We start from the raw sequence: 19,800 nt of genomic DNA on the forward strand, positions 1-19,800 counted from the left end.
AGTAACAACTGTATTGTTCAGATTATTTCCAGTTTACTTTGAATGTTCTTTGTAAGGCTACCTTACTGATGGTGATAATAAAAGATCTAATAAATCTTTTCTCCCCAGGTATTTACCTACAAACAGAATACGATTACACAACAAAAGGTGACAGCTATGCATCCATCAAATGAAGAAGGTGTGGAAAATATGGCCACTTTGATAGACCTCCATGAGGGTTCCATATTGCACAATTTATTCCAGCGATATCAGAAAACTCAAATATATGTAAGTTCTCCTTGACATTTTTAAGAAAAAAGGGTTAAAATACTAGCAATGTTGCTTTGTTCTTAAAAGTACTTTTTAATTTAAAGCAATTTAAATACTTTTTAATTTTTAAAGAGGATAGGCAATACAGAAACAATTGGGTTTCCAGTTGTTTAATCAGGTGAAGTTATATAATACTGCCAACTTTTATATAATTTTCTTATTTTTTCATCTGTAAGGTGAGAATTTCTTTAGACTACATAGAATTTCTTGGGTTTAGGAATGATTTTAGGACCATTTGGAAATATATTTTTTCCGTTTTCCCCCACTTGCTTTTTTAGATGAAATTTTTTTTTCAATTATCAAATATTTATTCTCCCATCTTCTCACTAAAAAAAGAAAAGCAAAAACCTTGTAATAGATAATCATAGTCAACGCTTACTTTTTCTAAGAAAGTTATTTGCATTAATTTTCACATTGTGAAATGACAGTATTGCCAGATTCACCTAAATGTTTTCCAAATGTTTTCAAACAATGATGTCTAGAGGATAAGCTTTATAATCATGCTATCATATTTGGACTAGTTGAGCCTGGCTAAAGCTAAATTCTTCAAGTGAAAATGTTTTCCATATGTTCTTTCATAAAGGTGATGTTTATTTTTAAAATACAAAGCTATGTACCAGTCTCTGTATATTGTGTCAGAGGAAATTTGGAAATAAATGCATTGCCTGGCATATCAGAAGACGTTTCTGTAAACATGGCCTATAAAACATAAAGGAAATTTTTGTTTTCTGTTGGAAAATCTCTTCATGGAGTAAAATCTCTGCATCTGTACTTTTCCTGTTTTTAAAGAAATGTACCCTTAAGCTGTTACATATTCATTTTCAAATTTCATTTTTTAAATAAAGATTAGGAAAGAAAACCCACTAAACAGTTAGAAAAAATATAGCTTTCAGAAAAAAGTTTTCTTATCTTACTTTGAGAGAACCTGATCCGTAAGCTTCCTAATAAACTATGTGAATGGCCTTTTTGTTTTTTTCTTTTGTAATAGAGCACTTCCCCTTTGCCCTTGCAGACTAAGGTAGATGCTCATCTGAAGTTTGTGTGAATTCAATTTGCAGCTCAATTCAGTTAATTATGCCTTTATACCCTGGTTTAAGTCTGGGGGTAATTACATTATTATCTGTAAAGTAGCCACTATTATTTCCTCATTAGAGTAAATATATTTATAATGGATGCCAAGGCCTATCAGACTCTTCACTCATCAGAGCTTAAAGTTAGCCAAGAGTTCCAGCAGGGAAAGCCAGTGTCAAGCATGAGCTTTGTTTATTTCCCCCTTTCATTCAGAATTTACTAGATTACTGAGGGTCCTTTGCCTCCATCATTTAAAAGGGAAACCCCATCATTAGAAATGTAGCAGGGTTGCTCATGTTGTTTTAAAGAAATGATGCTAAAGCCTTTTCTTCTTGGCTATTACTGTTGAATAAGCTTGGGTAGGGCACGTATTTATTAGTTGGATTAGATTTCTATTCCATTCAATTCATTAAAAATTTCTTAAGTCAGGTGTTGAGAGAAACAAAGATTGAAAGGCCAGAGTTCCTGCCTTTGAAGGCCTTAGAAATTTTTAGTTCACCACTTCACAGGCTGAATATAGGTTCCAACTCCAGGAAAAAAATAGCATTGTGGTCTACAAAAGATGATAAAATCAATAATATCTGTTATCTCTCTAATATATGTCAGATGCTATGCTGAGTACGGAAGATAGGAAGTTAAAAAAAAAAAAAAGGTAACAAGCCCAATCCTCGGGGAGCTTATATTCTGCTGCTGGGGACCTAAGACATTCAGATAAATGCCAAGTATATGCAGATGTAATTTTGATGGGAAAGGCACAGAAGAAATACAAAGGCCTCACTTAGAAAGCAGAACTTTGGTGGAATCTTAAAGGGGAGCTTGGGGAACACCAAGATGCAGAGACAGTTGAGGGAATACATTTCAGACACAAGCCTTAGCAGGGGCGGAGACAGTGGAGTGTTGTGTATGCTGAGTAGACCAGTTTGGTTGGACCATAGAGTAGCTTGGAGGTAGAGAAGTTTTATGCCAAAAGTGACATTTGGATGAATTCATGAAGAAGCATTTATTAAATACCGTGTGGCAAGCACTAGGGTATAAATTGAAAAGTGAGATAGTCTTTGCTCTCAGGGAGCTCCCATTGTAATTGTGACAACACATAGGAGTTTTCAGCTGGACAGTAGGTGGAGAGGCTAGCAGGACCTTAGCATATGTCAGATAGCAGTGCTTAGATAGCAGTGTAGTAACAGGACAGAAGGTAATAATAGCTAATAGCTAGGTGTCTCAGTGGATGGAGTGCCAGACCTGGAGTCAGGAAGACTCCTCTTCCCAAGTTCAAATCTGGCTTCAAACACTTATTAGCTGTGTGACCCTGGGCAAGTGACCCTGTTTGCCTCAGTTCCTCATATGTAAAATGAGCTGGAGAAGGAAATGGCAAACCACTCAAGTGTCTTTGCAAAGAAAATCACAAATGGGGTCACAGAAAGTCAGACATGACTGAAAAACAACTGAGCAGCAGCAGCTAACATTTATATAGCCCTTACAATGTGCCAGGTACTGCCTGAAGCACTTACCATTATCTCAAATGATCCTCACAACCACCCTGGAAGGTAGGTGCTGTTATTATTTTCCACATGAGGGAACTGAGGCAAATGGGTTAAGTGATTTGCTCAGTGTCACACAGTAGTCAGTGTCGGTGGCCTTATTTCAACTTAGGTTTTCCTGAGTCCAGGCCTCTCAGTCTATCCACAGTTCCACCTAGATTCTGGCTTCCAAACGGGGAATGCCTAATGATCTTCCATTTTACCAGAAGGATTGTAGTTGGTGACTCTGCTCATCCAAGGACTATCAACAGCCATATCTACCCACCAAGTTACAGGTGGCAAGGGAAGGGAAAGAAGCGTTGTTGAATGACTCATGATTATTAGGAAGGGAAGAGTGGACTCAGGGATGGAATAGAACAAGGGCTTTGGAAAGGAAATGAACATAGAGGGTCAGTATCCAGCCAAACAGGTAAAAGGGGAAGAGGACATTAGCAGTAAAGTTGGGTGCCCACTTGGGTTACAAATTTTCTCCCCGTTTTTCCCCTATCCACCACCCCAAAATAGCAGTCCCACAGGATATCCCCTCCTCCAATCTGCTCTCTCCCATATCCCTTTTGACTTTTCCAGTGAATCTCTATGCCCCAGTGCCTGTATATCTTATTTCCCAATTACATGTAAGATAGTATTAATAATAGTATATATATTTGAATATTTGATTTCAAAACTTTGAATTTCAGATTTAGATTTGTGGCACAAATAAGGATTGAGATGCACTTGGAATGGGTTGATGGAAGAAATAAGGACATTCTAGAGGAGGAGAATAATATGAGTGAATGTGCAAAACTGAGAGTCCACATAGTTTGGTGATGGAGTATTGAGGAGAATGACTTGGTTAGAGGCTTTCATATTAAAGAGAAATATAGTTGCATAGGTAGGATTGGGGTAGGTTATAAGGATTTTAAAAATTCAGGCAGAGATTTGTAGATTTAAATAAGAAACTAGAAACCATTGAGGTATTTCAAGCAGAAAAGTGACTTATTTTAAAATTTAGTAAGCATTCATTAAGCACCTATTTTATGCAGAGTACTGCTATTAGGTATTGAGACTCCATTAGGTTAAAAAAGAAATTGTACTTATGGAGCTAACAGTTTAGTGTAGGGTGGAGGGAAGGTATAACAGTTATCACATTCACAAATAATTATAGCATAACATAACTCATAAATGCACTATAAAGTGTTAGTAAAAGTTATTTTTTATATTTGAGGGCAAAAAAGGTGTTACTAGTGGGAGATCAGGAAAGGCTACATAGAAAAGATGGAATTTGAGTTGACCTTGAAAGTGTGGATTTTATTCATGATACTGATATATATATATTTCTTTTTGGAGGGGGGAAGGCAGGGCAACTGAGGTTAAGTGACTTGCCCAAGGTCACATGGCTAGTTTTGTGTTGTCTGATGCTGGGTTTGAACTCAGGTCCTCCTGACTTCAGTGCTGGTGCTCTATTCACTGTGCCACCTAGCTGCCCCCATATTCATGAAATAATGAAAGTATTCAGGTAAAGGAAATAACAGTATTCTAGGTATATGGAACAAGATGAGTAGATTCAAGCAGGTGAATGAATTCAAGTTTTCCTATTTTACTAATTATTTCTTCTTTGTAGGCTGTAAATTCTGCCATTTGTTCACATCTAAATTATTTCTTTCTTGAACAAATTCTGGAACATCTTGCTGAGAATAGGAATGCTGTCACAGTGCTCTGTGTTTCGTTGTGTATTAGTTCAAATTTAATTTGTCTTGTAATATTTGTTTACAGAGATTTGCAGTGTTTTACATGTCTTGATAGCCATTCTAATTTTATGATGTGCCCTATTGGTTTTTAAGTGAATTTTGTTCTTCCTGAGAATTTTGATTTTAGGTTTTTTCTCTTATGTTCTCCTGTTGCTCAGTTTCTGGCTCTTTCCTCTGTGACTAGACCTCAAAGTTGTCACAGCTTCAGGCTGATTTACCAAGTAGCTTCTGGGGGGAAAGAATTGGTCCTAAATAGAATCCCTTCTCCTTTTCTTCAGCCAAAGTACAGCCTCACACACTTGTCCTTAGCCCCAGTTCTCTCCATTTAATTTTATCTGGGCTATGTCATTGTTTTTGTATATCCCTTTTATATATCTACCATTTTGTGGCAGAGGATGGAGTAGGTATTCTGGACAGTGTTTCTTCAGCCTTGGAGTCCCTTAACTGAGGCACATAAAACTACTGTAACCCTCACACCCGGAGGCATAAAGGAAGTGTTTTCCCTTTCTCCTATATCTCTCCCACATGACTAGGAAGAGTGGAGGATTGCTGCTGCTTTTTGCCACATGGAGCTGGAGGGAAGGAAAGGATGTTGTGAACCAGCAGAAATTATAGAAGAAAGGAAATCCTGAGTGGGTCCCACAGCCTAAGACCCGGACAGCATATGGAGAGGGGTGCTGAGTGAATACTTTAGGGATTAGTATTTTCCACTGTTAATTCACAAAACTATTTACTTTTCTTGGCTCCTCACTTTCTCCTTCTGTAGAAAAAGTTGTAGTTACTCTACCTCTGGTGCATAATTCTTCTCTTGGTGTTTGCTTAGGCTGGAGAGAATATCTAGTTCCTCCATCTTATTGGTCCTGAGACTGAAAACCGCCCACTGCAATATATAACAATCTTTGAAATGTACTTCAATTTCTATAAATTTATGTGGAATAATATCTGTTCTTTAAAACAAAGAATTAAGAATACAGCAAAGAAATGGAAGTATATACCATGAAATCTAGCACTCAACTGACAGAAGTAACCCAAAGTGGGAGAAAACAGCTCCAGATTCACTTGATTAAGGTCAGAGGGTTCTAAGTCATCCTGCTATCAGTAGGAGGCATACATGATCACTGCTATCACAGAATGAAACCATAAAAAACTTATTAGGTGTCCCAAGTGATTAACACATTACTGTAGCAAAGTAGAAGAGCCTGGATAATGTGCATTGTCTCTGAAACTAAGAGGGAAAACGGTATCTAGAAGAGTGGGTGACACAGAGTAGTTACGGAGTTTGAAGACTGAGAGGGCTGATGAAATACTTAGAGAAGGCAGTTTCATAAAATGGTGGGGAGTCAGAAGGGTTGACAAGACCCTGATATAAGTTAACAAAAGTTAAAAAGAGTCTAGATAGCTTTTCAAGAAGATCAGCAATGTAAAAGAGGAACCAAATGGAGAAGAATGCAGTCAGAAGAGTGAATGAGAAGCCCTCTTTTAGGATTGGAGGTACTCATTTTTGTAGCTATTTAAGTGTGAAGTAGTAAGATCTGTAACATGGTGGTAAAATGTCAGTGAAAAAGAGAGAGAGAGAGATCAGGCATTTTGAAAACTAGATGTTGTATTTGGTGACTAGAGATGGTTGAGCCAAAGATGACTCCTAAGGTTTTGAGGTTAATCAATTTGAAAAATGGCAGAGATAATTAATGCACTAGTATAGAGGAGAAGATATATATATATATAATACAGCAAGTGTTTATTAAGTAAGGCACTGAGGATCCAAAGACAGAAATGAAACATTTTCTTCCTTCAACAATCATATATTCAGTTTGGGAGCAGGGGAGGCAGATACAACAAAAGTGAGGAGAGAAGAGAGTATGAAGAGCTTGGCTAGTAGGAAGTGAAGAATGAGAATCATAATTGATGAGTCTGGCTTTGGACTGACCTGCCCCAATAAGATTCTCAAGCACTTATGCCTACCTCTAGTGGGCTCACAAGAGTCAAATGAGAAGTTGAGAAATTGTATATCAGCAAGCTTTCCAATGAGTGGACAAGAAAGGTCAGTAGCAGCTTTAAAAAAGTATTATAAAAAATAAAACATGTCCTAGTGCAATTTGAAAATTATCCCTCTTGGATGAATTATAGTTGAGCTTCGTGCATAGTAAAGAAGACTATCGCAGCCATTGAGGAGAGATTCTAAACCACATCACTAGACATGTTGCTGGGTACAGCACAGTTTACTTGAAATTATGGTGCTGAAGTTGACCCCAAAGGAAACGATTTCTGTTCCACCCTGTTAGCTGGTTAAGTTGATGGTCTAACCCAACAAACAGAACAGAAAGGAGTCAAGTAAACTGGAATTTAAGAACTGAGCTTGTGTCTAAAAATAAGTGATTGGCCAAGTAGGAATATATTCACAACCTCTGCATTTTTAGGTGTCAAAAAGTTTGACCCAGTGGCATCCTTGAAGTACAGTCTGCAGACACATTTGACTTTCTTCTTGAATTAAATGTTGAAGTAGGTTCTTAACAAGCAGTTCTTCTTGGGTTCTTTCCCAAATGTGAAAAGGGATTCATCACTTAAAGGTATGTAGATTTTACTGGGCAGGTGAATTGAAATGACTTCTCTTGGGTTCCACTTAGAATTTTAGGATGGTAATGAACACACTGGTGGAATTTACTGTTTTGGATATGTAGCCTTAAATCTGTGTTTCATTTCCCATGCATTTCTCCAAGTTGTGCTTTTCCAGAGAGGTCCTTCTTCTTTTTTTTCTTTCCTATGGAAGTGCCAAGGAGGGGTGTCTGTCAACTGATTGAGGTTCTTTTACAGATGGGCTAAAGGCTGTCAAAAGGGCAGATAGTTACTTATACCTTGGCAGGTGGTCAGCTGTGAGGGAAGAATAATAAAATATGGTTATAAGAATTTTTGTTGTTGTTTTTTTTAAAATCTGAAATCAAGACACAAGCACTGCCAGAAAATGATTGTAACCATCTGTCAGACTATATGTATTTTTAAACTTCACTGAACATTATGCCCTTGAGCTGCCACCATCAGTTTATGATGATGGTAATCAGGAACTCTGTTATCATGATTTTCCTCTTTCTCCTTTTCCCACCCCCTCTTCTTTTCTAACTCTCTCCTTTTCCCTTTTCTTCCTCTCTTTTCTTCCTGTCCCATATTTAGTCAAATTAAATGAGTAAATTACTTTAAAAAAATCTTTCAAAGCTTCTAATTCCTTAACCATGCTAATAACTCAATAATCTTTTGGAATCCAGTTACATGTATTAGCAAAAATGAATGCTTTTTATTAGTTACTGTCTTTATGAAACATTTTAATTGATCTAATTTTGTTAAGTTTCATAAAGATCATGGAGTCTCATAATATGAATTGTTATTTAATGGATATAATGCCAGATCATACTGCCCATCACCCTGTTCAATATGTATATATGCACACATGTATATGTGTGAGTGTGTTTGCTCTTATGATCAGCTTTTAGTAACTGTTAGTACTGCATTCCAGCGTCATTGTTCATTAAGAAACTCCATTCAGTTCACGTTACATAGAGCAGGAGTTTTTGGCTATTTTTGTGCCATGAATCCCTTTGACAATGTTGTGAAGCCTTCTCAGAATAATGTTTTTAAATGCACAAAATAAAATGCATTGCATTACAAAGGGAATTAATTCTTTTGAAATACAGTTATCAAAATATATTTTCTTAAAGTTCATAGAACCCAGGGTAATAACATCTGATATAGGGGAAGTGATAAATATAAAAAACAGTCCTTTTTGTGCTTCTGTCTGCATTGATGGTTGAAGTAGAATTTTAATCTAGGCAACTTAACTTATCACACTGAGATTCCTTTTGCTGGCCTACATTACAATATTGAAATCACTTGAAATTGTTAAATTTCGTAATTGTTAAAATTCGTACTAAATGGTGATATACTGAAGCATTACATCCAATCTGCAGGTTGCTAGGGGCATTACACAGTCAACATGGGCTAGTGAAAAGAGCTCTGAAGTTGAATTCCAGTTCTTGGCTAGCTAATTGACACATTGGGCAAGACACCTAAATATACAAGCCTCAAGTTCTTTATCTGTAAAATGAGGAAAATGACAGAGGATTGTAGTAAGGATAAAGTGAGATAATGTACAGTGCTATAGAAATGTAAGCTATTCATCTTTATCATTGATATTCTTGTACATCTCAGCCCAGAGGGCTGAATCCTTAGTATTTATATATATTAGTAAAATGAATTTTTGCCAGATAACAGTTAGTTTTTCAAACTATATTTTAAATCTTATGTATATAATTTCCAAGCAGTTCCATAGTCATCAGTTATGTCTTTTTTTTTTTTTTAAGAAAATACCACATCTATAAAAACCCAAATATAGAAAGCAAATACATGATGGGGCGAATATACATTTCACAAGAGAATGTAACACCACCAGTTTTCAACAGCTGACTCCTTTTGTGCATTTTAAATCATCGGATTTATAACACATCCTTTTCCAGAGTATTTCATTTGGGAAAATGAGTATGAATGTTAGACACACACATATTGAGATAATAGGAATTCCCAGAGGCCGTGTGATCCAGCACCAAAAGTCTGAAGCCAGTTTTGTTGCTTTCTCTTGTTTACCTCTTACCTTTCTGACCACTTCTTCTGAATCTTCTTTCCAGGCTAATTATCTATATTTGCAGGATCTAGGTTTTCCCTCTACATTCTCTCTTGGCAACCTCATCAGCTTCCTTGAGTTTAGTTATCATCTCTTGTTCTTGTCCCTTGAACCTCAGCCCTAGATCACCAGCTACCTATTAGGCATTTCAAACTGGATGTCCTGTAGACATCTTTAACTCAACATGGCCAAAAACTGGACTCATTCTCTTCCCCTCCTCCCATTCTCTTCCAAACTTCCCTATTTTTTGCTCAAAGCACGGACATCCTTCAAGTCTTCCAGGTTTGTAACCATGACATCATTCCCAGCTCCTCACTTTCCCCTGCTCCACCTGTCCCATCAGTTGCTAAATCTAGCTGTTTTTGTCTTTACAATATCTAGTCTGACTCCCCTCTCTCCACACACCCTGATTTGGAACCTCATCACCTTTTCCTATGTTATTTTAACAGCCTCAAGTCTCTTCCCCACTCTTGTCCATCCCTACTCATCATTGTCAAAATGTCTTTGCTTTTAGTGCAGATCTGACTGAGATTTACCTGCTCAACCAGTGGTGACTCCTTATTATATCTAGTATTAACTATAAATTCTTGCTTCCTTTCAAAGCCCTATACAACCCGACCCCAGGCTATCTCCCTAGCTTCTTTGGACAGCATTCCTGTCAAACCCCCAGAACTTTGTGATCAAACCCATCTCCTATTCCTTCATTCTTGAAGAAGACCATGACATCAGGGAGGTGATGCCATGACATGCAAGTGTATTGGATTTAAGTAAGGGAGGACTGGGCACAGTCACCAGCCTCACTTTCTCTTCTGAAGCCATCTGGTGCTTTGGTGAGATACAGATCAGGACAATTGGAGATGGCCCTAGATGCGGTGGAAAGCCCAATTAGTCCTATATAAGTTTGTAAGGTTCTATCTTAGGTGCAAATAGTACATTTAAACATTTGGGATGGAGATGTCTCTAGGTTTGTGCCACTCACAATTCCTTTGTACTGCTGCACTGGCCTCACTCCATGCTTGGAATGCATTTTCTCCTTACCTTTACCTCAGAGTCTCCTTCCTTTAATTTACAGCTCAGACACTGTTTTCCTGATCCCCCCAATCCTAGTGCCTTCCCTCCCAAGTTACCTAATTATAGCTACTTTATACATGTTCCTAAGAGTGTGTGCATTCCTTCTTCTTAACAGCAGGTATTGTTTCATTCTTTGTACTTTTATCTTGAGTGCCCAGCACAGGGCCTAACACATAATAAGAAATCTTTTGTCATGGGCTTAACATTGGACCTACTAACCTACAGGTCAGTCTTTGAAGGAATGGCATAATGTGGGGGAAATAATTTATTTTTTATAATTTATTAATATTATTTGAACTTAGATTTATATGGCTAGGAATTGGCTAATCCAAAAGCGTGCTCTAGAAATCAGGGTGACCCTTGAGGCCTCTGAGGAAGCCAGATGACACTCAGGGAATGCTTGGATCTCACACCGGTATTGGCATACTACATGCTCATGTTTGGTTTTCCCAAATTTGAATGTTAATGCTTATATCTCAGTTGACTTTCATTTGAATATTTATTCTTACTGACAAAATATGTTTCTCCATGGGCCTTGCTTGGGAACTGCCCTCTCTACAAAATAGCTTCATTGGTATGTGCAGTTTCTATGCTGGTACTCTTCTCTGAACCCTATATAATATAAACCTTGCAGAGACTAGACAGGAAACCAACTGTTCTTCAGGCTCATTTCTTTACAAAGAAATTTCTTTTTAAACTCTTTCAAATCTTGGTGTTATTCTTACAATTTACAGTAACTGTGCATGAAGAAGCTTATTACCATAAAGTTGGGAATATGGTATTTTTGGCCATAGTAATTTATGAAATACTCCTTTCTAAAGTGTGAAGAGTTTTCAATGTGCATTGGTGGAGGGGGGTACCCAAAGTGAAATCATGGATCTTGTGAAGTAAATATAAATTAAGAGTTGGAATTGTGGGTTTCATGTTGCCCCATTATGCTGCTTTACAAATCTCACATTGGTATATCCTTCATGGAAAGAGGAATGCAAGTGGTTCCTTCTCAGATCCTTTCCCAACATGGCCTTTAGCTGTGCAGAAAACTAAAACATAACAGAAAAATGTGTTTTGATGAATTGTGTGAAGCTTTTGACTGGAGTTCACTTATTATTTTTTAAATTGATTTGTTTATTTACTTTTAGTTTACAACATTCAGTTCCACAGTCCCTTGAGTTTTTTTCTCCTCCTCTCCCCCTCTGCCCCCATCATGGCGGCATGCACTCAAATATTGGATCTACAGATATCTTCACATTAAATCATTAGTCAGGTTGTAAAGAAGGATTATAACCAATGGAACGATCAGTGGGAAAGAGGAAACAAAACAAAAACAAGAAAAAGAAACAGAGCAAGTAGTTTGTTTCAATCTGCATTCAGACTCCGCATCTCTTTCTCTGGATGTGGACATCTCTTTAGATCATGAGTCTTTTGGAGTTCTCTTATAACCTTACATTGCTGAGAGGAGCCCAGTCCATCAAAGTTAGTCATTACACATGTGTTGTGTCTGTGATTGTGTACAGATTTCTCCTGGTTCTGCTCTTCTCGCTCAGCATCAGTTTATATAAGTCTCTCCAGGTTATTATGAAGTCCGTCCGCTCCTCATTTCTTATAGCACAGTGGTATTCCATTACATTCATATACCACAACTTGTTCAGCCATTCCCCAATTGATGGGCATCCCCTTGATTTCCAATTCTTTGCCACCACAAAAAGAGCTGTTATAAATATTTTTGTGCATATGGTTCTTCCTCCCACTTCTATAATCTCTTTGGAATACAACCCCAGAAATGGTATTGCTGGGTCAAAGGGTATGCACTTATTTATAGCCCTTTGGGCATAGTTCCAGATTGCTCTCCAGAATGGTTGGATCAGTTCACAACAGGGAGTTCATTTATGTGCTTCAAAATAACATGGACTTTTCTGTTTCTATAAAGTAGTTAAAATGACCAGGCTACTTTGAATTGCAGGGTTTGGAGTTCAAATGTGAAGAATAAGGAAGCTCACTCAACATTGTGTTTTTATGGAAGTGCCAGAGAATGTGTGCATTGGGGGTCCTTGCAGAGCACCATTATACTGCTTGTTTCCAGAAGAAGTAATGTGTGCATTTAACACACAGTTTGAATGGTTTTTTGTTTTGTTTTAATTTTAGCCTTGACTTAATGGCACTTAGCTAACAATTCATTTGTCACTCCTGATTTTTCTTCAGACTCTAGCTTCTTTTTTTTCTCATCTTAATAAGCACCTTATCCATGCATCTTATAATGTAGTTAGTGTTGACATCATTGCCTTGAGGAAAGCAAACAGTAGAATGGTGTGGTAAAACCATGAAAGAGGCCTTAGCTTGCTATGGAACCCAGAATGTTTTGAATTTATTATTTCTATTGGAATGAGCTGTGTAGAATCATTATTCTTTTTACTCTTTTATTTGCCATTTGCATTTTATCAGTGCTTATAAGCAGGTGTGTAAAATAACTAAATGTTATCTTTGGCTGAACAAAAATGACAGTAGAAATGACCACCATCCCAAAGTCTGTGACCCAGGAAAGGATAAAACCCTCTTCTGAATGTCCTACTTCCTCCCTCCCTCCCTCCCTTCCTTCCTTCCTTCCTTCCTTCCTTCCTTCCTTCCTTCCTTCCCTACTACTTCTCCCTCCTTCCCCCCCCCCCTTCATTTGAGGCAGATAACTGGGACACGTAGAAGGGACAAAACAGAAAGGGTAACTAAATATGAAGGTATGATTCATAGAATTTAGACCTGGAAGGGATCTTGGTAATCGGGTAGTTTCAGTTTTATCGTTTTACACAAGGGGAAGCTCGTACTATTAGAAGTAAAGTGACTTGTCTAAGGCTAGGTAATAAATAGCAGGGCCTCCAGAATTTGAACACAAATTCTCTGACTTGAGATGGAGGGTTCTTACTGTTGTTACTTCTTAGAAATTAAGAGATTGCAGACAATGTGAAAACAAATTTGGATGGCAAAGTAAGAGGAAGAAATTAAATATTCAGATAATAAGTGTGAATAAGCATCCATTTTCAAATTGAGAAAGTGAAAAACATGAATTAATTTATGGAAAACTCTAAAGGCAATGAGTTTTAGTTCACTTTGGAAAATTAAAATTAACTAATAGAAGTTGAGTTAACGAATAAGAGGATAATGTGTTTAATTTTCATATATACTTATATTCTAGTTAATTTATAGATGTTCTAGGGAAGGTAATAATTCTACCCTCTTCTCCATTGTACATTTTGTTTTCTTTGTTTTCATATTGGAATGTATCCAAGAAGGGAATGAAGCAACACTAAGTAGCCATTAGGTAAATAGTTTTTCCTTTTAAAAAAAAAAAGTATGACTTTTAAACTTAGAATTAAATCTGGCATCTGGAGTTAACTTTCTGTGTACTCTTATGTAAGAGGGACATTGAGTTAAGTGGGAAATACCTACGTAAAAGTTACACTTGAAAGATGTCTGTGCCTGGACTCTTATGTAAGGGAAATGTCTTAACAGTGTTTGGAAAATACTTGGGGGCGGCTAGGTGGTGCAGTGAATAGAGCACCAGACCTAGAGTCAGGAGGACCAGAGTTCAAATCTGGCCTCAGACTCTTAACATAAAACTAGCCATGTGACCTTGGGCAAGTCACTTAACCCCAATTGCCCTGCATTCCCCCCTCCAAAAAGAAAACACTTTTGTACTCCTAATTCTCATTTAAAAGTGCAAATGCCAGTCATTTCTTTCTCCTTTGACATGGTGAGAGAACTGAGAAGTAAATGGTGCAACTTAAAATGTTACTTTCAACTTTCCTTTGTAATTGATTATGTTCTCATAGTAACTCTTCCTCTCATATATCTATAATATAAAACATAGTCTTTTAAAAAATAAAATCAAGCCATCCTTTTGCCAAGGCAAATAATACATTCTTTTGGAAAAGATAGAGAAAAGAAGATCTAACACTTCTTGAATTTAATTTTTGATTTTTAAATGACTTCTGAATATTTCCACCTTCATAGCCTTTTAATACACTGAACCTGTTTACTTTCTCAGTAGATTTTCGCTACCTATGGATTATAATGAACTTAATTTTTGGTTTTTGGTTTTTTTAGTCAAATAAAATCTGTCCCCTTGCATTAGCTTTTACGTTAGCTCAGTAGGATATTGATTTTTCTTAGACTTACCTTGCCAGTTAAGTAAGCATGTCTGCTTTATGGATATCTGAATATGACTTGACACGCATATAACCACTGTCCAAAAAATTTCTATTATGATTCATTGACATCATGCTTCTTGTTGTTTCTACTTAACATGATTTTTTTTCAAATTAGCTTTTACACATACAAAAGCAATTCTCCATCTAGATCTTGTTCTAAGTATATGTTTCAAACCTCACTTTGAAATTCTGCAATGCATTAGATTCAACATGATTTCCCCAGTCCATGTGACTATGTTGTATGGACCACAAATCCAATTTAATTTATGATGAGACATTACGTTTCATTGGAGATGTTGAAGGAGACTGGACTACTACTTCTCAGAGATGCTCCAGAAGTTACTCATTTGTCAGGTCATGAACAAATTATGTCTAGAAGACTCGTTTAGGTCCCTTCTAACTGAGGATTATCTAGTACTATGAACATGGCACTCACATTTCAGGAAGTTTGTCAGGTGAAAATGTTTTGTTAAGCTACATTTAACTCATCCTCATGTAGTGATAGTGACCTGTACCAAAAACTCTGAGAAGTGATTGCTTGTAACAGAGTAAGCAGATGGGAGGAGGTTACTAACTCAGAAAACGTGTGTGAAAAAGACTCGTAGCAGTTCAGTTTGAATACCTTAAAGAGATCTATTAAAAACATTTTATATCAGAAACATTTTGCTGGTCAGTGGTTGAGGTACAAACTTAATCCAGTTAAGGAACTCCTAATGTAATAGTGTTAAAAATTACTCAAGTAATTATAATACAAATTGGACTGTGAGTGGGTATACAGAAGAGAATTCTGAGACTCTTCGTTTCCTAGAAACCAACAAAAGAGAGTATCCAGAAAGAGAGTAAGCCACAGTAGGATATGCCAAGACAAATTGGAGAGAGTAAAGATAAGAGAAAGATCATTTGATAAAGAGTTAGTAACTAGATCTTTAAGTGGAGAACTTGAGGGCTTAAGCTATCCCTTACTGCTGAATTGCCCTGTGACCAGTCACTTCACATCTCCCCAGTCTCAGTTTGCTTATCAGTAAAAAGAGGATAATGATACCTTTCCCTTCTTCCTCATACAGTGTAGTTGTGAAGAACAGATATATACAGAACAATTTTATAAAGTACCATACAAATAAGTAACGAATTATTTATAATGATAATGTTTTCTTTTACTTTACAAACTTAAAAAAAGAATTGTAGTATGTCATAATTTTTAGAAAAATTTCCATGAAAAATAGTTAAAATAGCATCCAAAAAACTTTTGGTGCTTGAAAGATGAGCTTCAATTTAATGAAAATGGAAATGTGGAATAAATAAGGTGTTAATGTATTTTTTTCTGGATACATTGGTGTCTGCATAATGTGGTGCATAGTGATAAGTACACATTGGTGTGTTTTATTCAAAATTAAGTGTGGGGAAGAAAAAAACAGTCATTTGTGAAATGCTATCTATAAAATCATTTTGATTATAATTACAGCTTATGTTTCTCTCTTCTTTACGTTTTACAAAGGTCTTTCCTCACAGTCAATGTTGTGATAGCAATGGAACAGAATATACTTAATGATTCTTAAAAATGTTATACTCCTTTAATTGTACCAGAAAGTCTCCTCATCTAGGAAACCTTAAAGTATTTGGTAGCTTCACTCAATTAAATAAAGTATCATCTGTGAATAGGAGTCTGTGAATACTCTGTTTTGGTTCTATACCGACATTTTTTAAAACACTGTCAAACAGACAAGTATATGTCTCACCCCATTTTATGTCTTGCTAGTTTCAAATACTTAGGCACTCACTGAGCAGTTATTGTCCTGGGACCTCTTCCCTTCTTTCTCCCTTTTTACTACTTTGTTTGGCGATATATCAATTCCCATGGATTCGTTGTCGTCATTGTGTTGATGATTCTCAAATTTTCTTATCCAGATCTTCTCTCCTGACCTCTAGTCTCACATCTCCAACTATTTATTGGACATCTCAAACTAGTTGTCCCATAGACATCTAAAACTTAACACATACAAAACTGAATTCAGTATCTTTTCCCCAAGGCATGGTACCCCAAGAGCACCATCTTCATAGTCATCCAGACCCACAACCTAGGTGTCATCTTCAGATCCTCAGCCTCTTTCATCTTCCAGATTCAATCAGTTGTCAAATTCTATGTAATCTCTCATATATATCCCCTTCTTTCCTCTGATATTACCATTGTCCTGGTCCAGGCCCTCACCTCTTGATACGTTGACTATTAACCTCTTAATCTCCCTGCTACAATTTTCTTCCTACTCCAGTCTGTCCTCTCTTCAGTTGCCTATCAGTGAGATCTTCCTAAAGTGCAGGTCTGACCAGCACCATGCGTCCCTCCACACAGTAGGCACTTAACAAATCTTTGTTTTGAATGGACTGGTGTGTTCAGTTGAATTATTTATTTTTAACATTCATTTTTTCAAAAATTTTGAGTTCAGAATTCCATCCAGCCTTTCCACCTATTGATAATGCAAGCAAATGAGAAGTCATACAAAACATCTTTCAATATCAGCCATGTTGCAAAAAAAGAAAGAAAAATAAAGTGAAAAAAAGTATGCCTCAGTCTGTGCTCAGCTCATCAGTTCTCTGTTCAGTTGAATTATTGAAACTGTTCTTTTTTTTTCTTTTTGGAGGGCAATTGGGGCTCTTAAAAAAATGAGTATATGAGGGGTGGCTAGGTGGCACAATGAATAGATCATCGGCCCTGGAGTCAGGAGGACCGACCTGAGTTCAAATCCAGCCTCAGACATTTAACACTTATTAGCCATGTGACCTTGGGCAAATCACTTAACCCCAATTGCCCTGTCTTCTCCCCTCCAAAAAGCAAAAAAATAAAAAAAAAACCTTAATAAAAAATGAGTATATGTTGATTATAATAACTTAAAAGAAGGAAGCCTTTTGAAAAGAAACTATAACATGTGGGGGGGCAGGGCAGTTATAGTAGACCAAACCCATACTTTAAATATACTGTAATATGCTTTTTAAAGGCAGCATAAACATATAATCATAGGTTGTACCATTTAAAAAAATATTATTGGTAGGTGATGTCTTAAGTTATGACCAAGCTGATGTACAGAAGAATGACTTAAAAAAAAAATTCAGCCTCATTTACTTAACTCATAATTGAGAGAGTGAAGACTGGAGTAAATTCAGTGCAGAATAAATAAACTGAAATATAAATTCCATTTACCATAGGACCAAGAAAGCAAGTTACTAAGTTTCTAAGAAAGAGAGTAGATTTCTATTTTTATTTCAACATGGCAGGGAAAGCACATTTTGTAAACCACAATGGAATGTTTTTGTTGTTGTCTTTTGTGTTTTTGCTTTGGTATTACTCCTGTACCTCCACCCTCATCATCATCATCATCATCATCTTCCTCTTCCATGTCCTGCAGAAAAGTTCCGAAGAATGTCACACAACCTAATTGACTTTATCCACTAAAATTTGTTATGTAGTCTCAACTTAGTTCTCACTGCCCAAAGGCAATTCTTTTCATCTTCTTTACTTGAATTCTTTTTCATGACCCATAATGTTTATTTGAGACCTTTAAGCCTCTCACACCATCCCTACCCCTTTGTTCTTGGCAGAAGACTTTGCCTCATACTGCTGAGTAAAGACGTGTTTATGCTGAGCTTCTGTCTCATCCTTATTTTATATTTGAAATCCCATGGTATTATCCCCCATTCTCCCTTCCCTTACTCCAGTGTTTGATAGAGAGGTGTCCTGTATTACTAAGATCAGTCTGTCTACCAATACCCCAAACCCAACCCCTCCATTCTCTTCTAGAATATTGCTTCCAAAACCATTTCTCATTTTCTAATCTTCAGTCTCTCCCTACCCACTGGCTTTTCCCCTGTGCCCTACAAATATATCATAGTGTCTTCACTATCCTTAAAAAAGTCCTCACTTGACTATGTGTTCTCCTTAACTGTTTTCCCATATATCCATTTTCTTCTTTTTCTCACTTCCCAACCCTTGACAGTCGAACTTTTGTTCTAATAAACTATAACCGCATTCTCCAAAGTAATCTCTTTTAGCATTAGACATTTTTCACTACTCCCTCTGCCTGGATAGTCTCTCCTCTATGTCTTTTTGTGACATGGGCTTCCTCTTTATTCTCCTGCCTTTCTAGAAATTCTTCTTAGTTTTATTTGCTGGCTTATCACCTGTGTCCTGCCCTGAAGCTGTGGCTGGAACCTCAAGTCTCTATCTTGGCTCCTCTTTTCTCCCTCTCTGTATTGTCTTACTAACTTCCATAAGTTAAGTTATCCTCTTTATACAGATCCCACATCTGTGTATCCAGCCCCATTCTCTTGAATTTAACATGTCCACTCCGTTTTGAACTTGACCCTTTCTATTGAGGGCTTGCTACCTGGGGGTCATCTTTACCCTTCTTTTTTCCATCAACCATCACAGCCGTTCTGTTGCCAGATCTTAGGATTTTACCTCCATACAACTGCTGTCCTAGTGAATGCTCTAATTCCTTGGACGACTGCAATAACCTAATTACTCTCCCAACTCCAGTGACTGCCTGCCTCTCTTTTGCCTCTAGAATCCCTTAGTGAACTTTTTTTTTTCCAGAAGAGGTATTTTTTCCCCAGTCTGGCTCTAGCATACCCCCAGACTTATACAGTCCTCCTCTCATGTGCTCTGTGATCCAGCCAAACTGACGTCTCGCTTTTTTCTTATAAATATTATGTATGCCATTCCATCTCCAAGTTCCATTTTCCTTAGAATAGGTAAAGAGAGGGCAGAAATTTATGTAGTGCTTGCCACCTGCCTGGTACTGTGGTAAGTACTTTGTGCAACTGTTTTCACATATGATCCCTTACAGTAACCCTGAGAGGTGAGTACTATCATTGCCTGCAATTTACAGTTGAGGAAACTGAGACAGAGGTTAAGTGATTTACTTGCCCACGGTCACGTAGCTATTGTCTAAGGCCATATTTTATAAGTAACATTTATGTAGCTCTTTACAATTATTATCTCAGTTAGCAAGCAGAGTTTAAATGATGTGCTCAGGGTCACAAAGCTAGAAGTGTCTGAGGCTAGATTTGAACTCAGTTCTTCCTGAACCCTGTCCCAGCATTCTATCTACCAGCTGCTTTCAAGGCTAATGACAACTTAGGGTCGTCTGAAATGGCAGCTAGGTTATATGGAGGCTGATTTTGGGTTAGTGTGTGTACAGACTTTCTGATTGTTAGAGCAGTCCAACAAT

The 19,800-nt window shown here is 37.1% G+C and overlaps 1 protein-coding gene across 1 annotated transcript in view; it reads left to right on the plus strand.

Annotated features, from left to right (window-relative positions):
* MYO10 (myosin X) overlaps positions 1-19,800 on the plus strand; it is a 266,909-nt gene that overhangs the window by 125,854 nt on the left and 121,255 nt on the right. The window contains exon 3 of the mRNA XM_069101406.1: positions 109-267. Coding sequence (XP_068957507.1) covers positions 109-267 — 159 coding nt within the window. The remainder of the gene's footprint in view (positions 1-108; positions 268-19,800) is intronic.

The sequence above is a fragment of the Petaurus breviceps genome, unplaced genomic scaffold (assembly GCF_028583685.1).
Source record: "Petaurus breviceps papuanus isolate PSGF00001 unplaced genomic scaffold, PetGlider_PUasm1.0 47, whole genome shotgun sequence".
NCBI classification, from domain to species: Eukaryota; Metazoa; Chordata; class Mammalia; order Diprotodontia; family Petauridae; genus Petaurus; species Petaurus breviceps.